This window comes from Theropithecus gelada, chromosome 6 (genome assembly GCF_003255815.1).
Source record: "Theropithecus gelada isolate Dixy chromosome 6, Tgel_1.0, whole genome shotgun sequence".
Lineage (NCBI taxonomy): Eukaryota > Metazoa > Chordata > Mammalia > Primates > Cercopithecidae > Theropithecus > Theropithecus gelada.
Window position 1 is genome coordinate 77,170,827 of NC_037673.1, and position 7,143 is coordinate 77,177,969.

The following is a 7,143-nucleotide window of genomic DNA, read 5'->3' on the forward strand; positions in this document are numbered from 1 at the left end:
AAGGAGAATCAGGCAAATATCAGATCACTAAAATAAATCATATTAATTTCAGGTTAGAGCCTTTTTCTGGCATCAATTCCTCTCCACCTTACATGGACAGAGCCACATATATTTTCATCTATTATTCTTGCCTTTACAAATATTTCATCAGTATTTTAATATGCTGTAGATTCAAAACTAATTCAAAATTAAAGCTATATTTGTAATTACAACCATACTCTTTAACACCTACAATTACAAAAATACTTAAAACTAGAAAAAAAACCAAAAGTCTATATTTTAGCCTCTACAATTTTTTTTCTGTGCTGAACTACTTGTTTGACATTATAGCCATGAAGCAAAATTAACAGAAAAGATCAAAAATAGGAGATTGTCAGGTCATTCGTTTATGCTCACTCTAGCTGAACTGTGATTTAAAATGTTAACAATGGCTCATTATTGTCTGAAAGCTGTTTAGGGTCATACATGAAATGTAATTAACATTCTTAAAGGAAAAGATGAGAGTAGTTTTGTCATTTCTAAAGAAGTGACACCGACTGAAGTTTGTCTTTAAAAAATGAACAAAACAATAAATATTAATTACTCCACTACATTGAGACTGCCCAGGCTGATTTGAGTTCAGATGAATTTTTGGTCCTATAATTATTAGAAAAACATTAATACTTCCACTTTTCAAAAATTCCTATTAACCTACATGACAAAAATTACCGTTTACCAATTATGACCAATCAGAAATGTTAAAGTTATCTGGAAAAACTCCATTCTTCCCTGGGTAGTCCATATTTCCACGTGTTTTTTAATGTTCTCACACAATGAATAAAATATAGTTTGTAAAAGAGCCTCTGCTATTTCTCTAACTACTGAAAACAGGCAAGGCATTAATCTTGGTGGACCACCCTTCAGATCACCTTTTGTAGTATGTATAGGGTTTTAATCTAATAGTCAAGTAACTCTCACAGTCCAAGTTATGCTAGGTTATACACTCATGTTAACAAAACCTTGCATGAACACATGTTACATTTGTAAAATACACACACAGTTTGATAACATTTAAAATTGGAATATTACTTATATTCCAAATGCTTCAGATATTAACAAATGAATCTTATTCTATTGCTCCAATGCTATTTTAAGTCCACCCTTTCAGAAACAGTAAGTTCTTAATAATATTAATATTTTAGCATACGTTTACAGAGGCTCACGTCACTAGCATGCAAATATATAATCTGTAATTCCCATACCAATGGCAAAGCAATAACATACACACAATAATAGAGAATAACCTCATGTGTTCCAAAATAATTTTGAATTCCTATTTTTAAATTACATATTCCCAGTAGTTCCATGTCTTTCAAACTCAGTACTTTTGTCCTAATCCTGTGTCCCAAGATTAATGCAATGGTTGCGATTTCTATGGAAGAAAGAAGATTCTAAATTTGAATTCTTGTTTCCCCAAATTTTTCTTTTAACTCTCAACTACTGAGGTGAAATATTAATAAACATTAATAAACTGCAACCTGGGTATTCCAGCCCCTGCCCCACACAGTATGCTCTAATTTTAAAACAAAATAATTCTAGTAGTGATTAAAGATGAAAGGCATATTTGGTCTATTACTGCAGAACAACTAAAATGTAGTGATTTTGTCTACATCCTAAATTGGTTTTATGTGGCAAACCGGCTTTGAAAGTATGAAACTAAAAACTTTCAACTTTTTACTTTCACAGTTCTGAAAAAAAATTACAATATTACTACTACTACTAAGAATCACAATTAATCTCTGGATAAACAATACTAAAACTTAACTCTGAACATCTTACACAGATTCTTTCTTTAGATACCTTCCTTAAAAATAGGGGGTTTTTTTTTGGATACTTCTAAAATAACAGAGAAAGATCAATCAAAAGCTAACATGACATTTCGGATACAAGTTAAACAACTTGTATTTTGGGGGAACATCCTGGAGACTGAAAGGGGGAGGGGCAATGTAATATTTTATACAAAATTTCATTTCCATAAGATACTCCTTCATTAGTTTTGGAAATCCTGAATTGAGCCAGTTGCTGTCAAATAAGTTTCTGAAAAGATCTCTATTACTTTTCTCGCCTTATTCCTTCAGAAAGGAAGAAAGGTTTGTCATTTTTCTTTGCAGTGGGTACCTTAATGATGGGGGAATGCTTTAATTACTTTAATGGTAGAAGGGGAGAACAAGGTGATGCTGGCAGATATTAATCCCTATAAACTCTTTTATATGAAGTGGCATTTAAATGTTCATTACACTATAACTACTTTGAAATAAGCATATGGTATTTGCTTCTTCGTATATTCAAGTAAGATTGAAAATTTTAAAGCTGAAGTTACTTTTCAGAGCTCAAGATTAGATAGTTTGATTCTTGTAGTTTCTGGCTAGTTTACTAAATAAAAGTCGACGCATACTATGTGTATCTTCTATGTCCAACTTTGCTTTCTAGCAGATTCATCTTTCTGTGCTATTACATAAAGAATCAAATTAGTTTAATAAAAAAAATAGTATCACTACTCATCTATTTGCAGGTGCCAGTTACTCTTTCTGCAGTGTGGCATACTGGGTGGCTTTAAGTTTAGCAACATTTCATATAGGAATTATTCACAACTATTATGTTTAACTTTAAAACAAGTAATCAAACCAAATTCCTGGGGGGGAGAATCTGAAGAAACAAGTTTTCTTCATTATGTTAGGCTTCCAACTTTCACTCCTAAAATTTCTGTGCCTTCTCCCACACCACACACATATCTGCAAAGCATCAGGGTGCACCAGTGGTTAAGATTGCATATTTGATCAAATCTTTAAAGTCTGTTACATCTGATTATGTAATGCTGTTCCCTAAATCTGTAGCATCCTACCCTAGTTCAGGAAGACAATCTGGTACACTGAAAAATGTATCTTTCAGCTTCAACCACAGGTTCTAAAGTTAGAGAAATCTGTGTTAGAAACCCAGCTTTCCTATTTTCTAGCATGGTATCCCTCCGTGAGTTCTTTAACCATTTAGGGCCTTCGTTTTCATATTTCTTTAATGGAGAAAAAATAAAAGCACCTGTCCTGTAGATTTGTTGGGAGAATTAGAAAAAAAATATACATAAAACACTGAACATAGTGACTGGCACACAGGATGGCATATATATAATAGTTATTTTTGTTGTGTTGTTGTTTAGGGGTATTTCTGAAATACAACTAAGCTAGAGAATGTGAAACTCAAACTTACAAGTCTTTATTTTGGAGGTCATTGAAAAAATTCCTTTGAGTCTAACATCTTCAATAACAATTATTGATGCTTTTGATATTAGAAGGCACCTTAATGTTCAAGATACCTCAGATAAGAAATTAGATCATTCTACCTTCAAGAAACTTATATTTTAGGGAAAGTTAGACATTAACAGCCAACCATAGTTATTTAATTACAACTGCGATTACTGTTATAAAGCCTGCTAAAGGAAGAAATGACTTAACAAGAGCAGAATTACAATTTCTACATCCCACCTCCCTCCAACGGTTTTCAATCACTCCCTCTATAATTAAGACTTGATCTGCTTTTCTTAAAATGACAGAGTAAGTAACTCATCTTACCCTGGTCATTTTTATGTTCAGAACTGTATACTGAAATTATAGGAATTATGTCAAACCAAGAATTCACTTCAAGTATTTCATATAGTGACTTCCTAATGAAAGACAAAACAAAGATCTAATACAGGTAAGCACTTGTCAACTATTCACTGTGAACTCATGTTAGAAAACACATTGCTTGATAGATTATAAAACCAATATGCTTATTTCCTAAGCATGCCATTATTTATAATAATGACTCCTTTTGCAGAATGTTTTTGTTAAAATGCGTATTTGTTACGGAAAAAAATTATTTCTGTGATTTTCAAGATAAGAACAGTTCTAATTTGCTTACTAAAGGTGAATTCTTCACCTTTTAAAATCTGTTACCTTAAAAATTAAGAACAAAAATCTGGTGACATCCATTTTAATGACTTCAAGGTTCCTACCTTCAGATGTTAGTACACTGTTGCAGAATAGTGCCATTAAAGTCCAAGTAAACATAAAGAGAAAAACCAAGAGATTAGATCAACTCTCCCACCAAAATGAAATTAAGTTTATTCTGTAAGACAGAACCTACATCGATGTTTGTCTTAGATTCAAACAACATTCACCTAGAAATTAATGCAACGACAATTAACCCAGAACAGTCATTGTCAATTCTCCAAAAGCGGCCTCTTCACCTATATTTAGTTCATAAGGCAAACCAGTCAAGAATTCCTGCTGCCAACTGAAATGAATGGAAGAAACATATTTAAATCAAATAGCACCATCTAGCAGAACCCTCATCTGCTCACAAGAGTAGATCTTACTTGGTGTTCAGTTTGGTAGATTTGACAGCAAAGTGGCAATTACTTGTGTTCCTGATGGGAAATCACAGAATCAGAGTTAGAAAGGACCACAGTTATACAAGTTCCAACTTCCTTGTTATTATCTGAGAAACTAAAAAAACTAAAAATAAAAAAAAATAATAAACAGTCATCAGGATACTGAGTGGGATTCAGCTAAAGTTCACCCCTTCCTGGGAGGTCACCTAAAATCTAAAATTACTTTGATTCTCAAATTCAGTCACCCCCAAAATAAGATTATGCCTCAATACATTTCCATTCCTTCACTCTGACTAATGTGAAATTCAAATATTCTGTAATCATTAAAACACCCTCCTTCAGATGTTTTTATCAGGCACATTATAACAAAATGATTAATGCACACAAATGAGACAGCATTTCAAAACTTCAATTCTAGTTAACTGCCGTTTCTTAACCAGGCTATAACTCTTATGTCTTTTATACATTCCTTGTCACAGCAACAAAATCCTGAATGCAGCTCAGAAAATATCTCTTGGGAAAAAAACAAACCAGCCTCTCTAATTTTTTGTTTTGTTTTGCTTTGCTACATCAAGGCCTGATACCTCTAAATCCTATGGGAATTGAGTGTGTTGCTGCCAACACAAAGATTAGGAAATGCTCCCATCCCCAGGGCACACGAAACTTTCAGGGGGAGACTGACTGCCTAAAGCAAGGAGGGAAACTCAGTCGCCTGCGCATTCGGTTTTTGTTTACGCAGCTATTTCTGTGCGCAAGGTAACCAAAGTACCTTTCAGAGATGCTCTCAGACTTTTTCTCTGGTCTGAACCCCCTCAGAAAGACGGGTGTGTTCAATGACAAGGATAACCCTGACCCTCAGAGTTTAAGTGCTTACTGGGAATCACTGATCTGTTGCACAGTTTTAAAAAATTAAAAAAAATAAAAAGGAGGGGGGTTCTTCCTCAGTGGTCACAGTCACTATTCGTTCTCATTTTTAGTAACAACCAAATCACCGTTACAAGTGCACAAGAATAGCAGCAAACCGCTCTGCTTTGCAGTGTGCCGTGACAGTGGTATCCCGGGCCGGGAGGGGCTCTGTTCTCGCCAGCCGCCTCTTGGGCTCCCACCGAAGTTAACACCTGTATCTCCCCACAACTGTAACCAAGCGGCTCCTTCCCACCTGAACGCTTTTCCCCTCCCACAAACCCCTTTTCGGACCACTGCCCCTCCCCGCCGCAGCTGCCCTCCTCCGGCGCCCCCGGCGGCTCCCACAACTCCCCTCCGCGCGCCCCCGACCACCGCCCCGCCGGGCCCGCCCCTCCCACCGCTCGGGGGCTGCCAGCCTCAAAAAAAAGTTCGCCAGCCGCCGCCGCGGAGTTGGGTCTGCTGCGAGAGGCAGAAACGCCAGCCTCCTCCAGCGGATCCGGCTCCTCGTCAGCACACTTTAGCTCCCCGGGAATTCGTCCCTCTCCGACTCCCAAACTTCTGCGGCGTCTCCGGCGCCCACCCGCCCCCGCCCCAGCCCCAGCCCCAGCCCCAGCCCCAGCCCCAGCCCCAGCCCCAGCTCCGCGCCGCGCGAGGGACTGCGGGCGCCGAGTCAGTAGCTGCCCAGGAAAGCCCGGACGCCCACCCAGCCCACGCCCTCCGCGCCCCGCGCGCGTCTCCGCGCCCCGCGGGGCCCCGCTCGGCCGCTCCACGCCCGGCTTCCGCCCGCCGCGCGCCCGGCACCGCCGCCCTCGCCTCGCCCCGCGCTCGCGGCCCTGAGCCCCAGCGCCCAGGCCCCCGCCGCCGCGCTCCCCGCGCGGCCCTCCCCGACCCCGGCCCCGACCCTGGCCGGCCCGCCAAACACCCACATTCCCACCGCACACCTTCCTACACGCAGCTGCCCCTCCCGCCACCCCCGGCGGCTCCCCGGAGCCCCGGACCCCAGCTCTAAAGTTACTTTGGAAGGTGAACCCGCGGGTTATTTCCCTCAATCACCCAAACAAGTTTCCATCCTCGCCACCAGCACCACCGCCGCCCCTCAACACACCCGCTCCCTCCCGCCGACAGCCCCCTGCGGCCGCCCGCCCCGCGCCCGCACCTCCAGGGAAAGCGCCGCTCCCCGCACCACACGCCCCCATCGCGGCACCCCTCCCCCTGCCAGCCCACCCCCGGCGCTCCCCGGGCGGAGAGTGTCTGTGTCTCCCAGAGTGTGCGAGTGCGTGCGTGAGTGTGCGCGCGTGTGAAGGCGGAGGTGGGTGAGAAGCGGAGACACTTACTTCTCCCGGGCCTGGCTGTCGGACGGGACGGCGCTGCTGTTACTCTTGCCTTTGCCGTACATGCTTGTGCCGAGAGCAGCTCCCACTGTCACGCACCTGTCAACCCATCACAGCCTCCCCGGGAACAGCCCCGTCCCCATGGCGACCCACGCAGCCACCCCCACTATTGGCCGCCCCACGCCAAAGCTCCGCCCCCTTCGCCCAGGCAACGCGCGAGACTGACAGGCCTCCCCCTCCCTCCGGCCTTCCGAAGCGCGCGGTGGCGGCTACAGCCTCAGCGGCAGTCTCCTCCCTCCTTCCCTCCCTCCCCGGCTCCCTCCCTCCCTCCTTCCCTCTCTGCTCTCCTCCCTCCACCCGCTCTCCTTCCACCCTCCCCCCTCCGAACCCGGGCGCAAGGGGGGAATTAGAAACTGCTCTAGAAGGATTTTAAACAACTGGCTGTTCTCTCTGCCGCCACCCCTCCCCCCGCGCCGCCCGCGCTCGGCTCCTCACTGGAGA

General features: G+C 42.7%; 1 protein-coding gene across 7 annotated transcripts in view; it reads right to left on the minus strand.

Annotated features, from left to right (window-relative positions):
• SSBP2 (single stranded DNA binding protein 2) overlaps positions 1 to 6,919 on the minus strand; it is a 328,973-nt gene extending 322,054 nt beyond the window's left edge. For 4 of the 7 annotated variants that reach the window (XM_025388417.1, XM_025388415.1, XM_025388410.1 and 1 more), the window contains exon 1: positions 6,646 to 6,918. In XM_025388417.1, coding sequence (XP_025244202.1) covers positions 6,646 to 6,707 — 62 coding nt within the window. In that variant the 5' untranslated portion in view covers positions 6,708 to 6,918. Of the gene's footprint in view, positions 1 to 6,645 lie in introns of all 7 variants that reach the window. The other 3 variants (XM_025388416.1, XM_025388414.1, XM_025388413.1) reach the window with 1 other exon arrangement.
• Between the last annotated feature and the right edge of the window lie 224 nt (positions 6,920 to 7,143).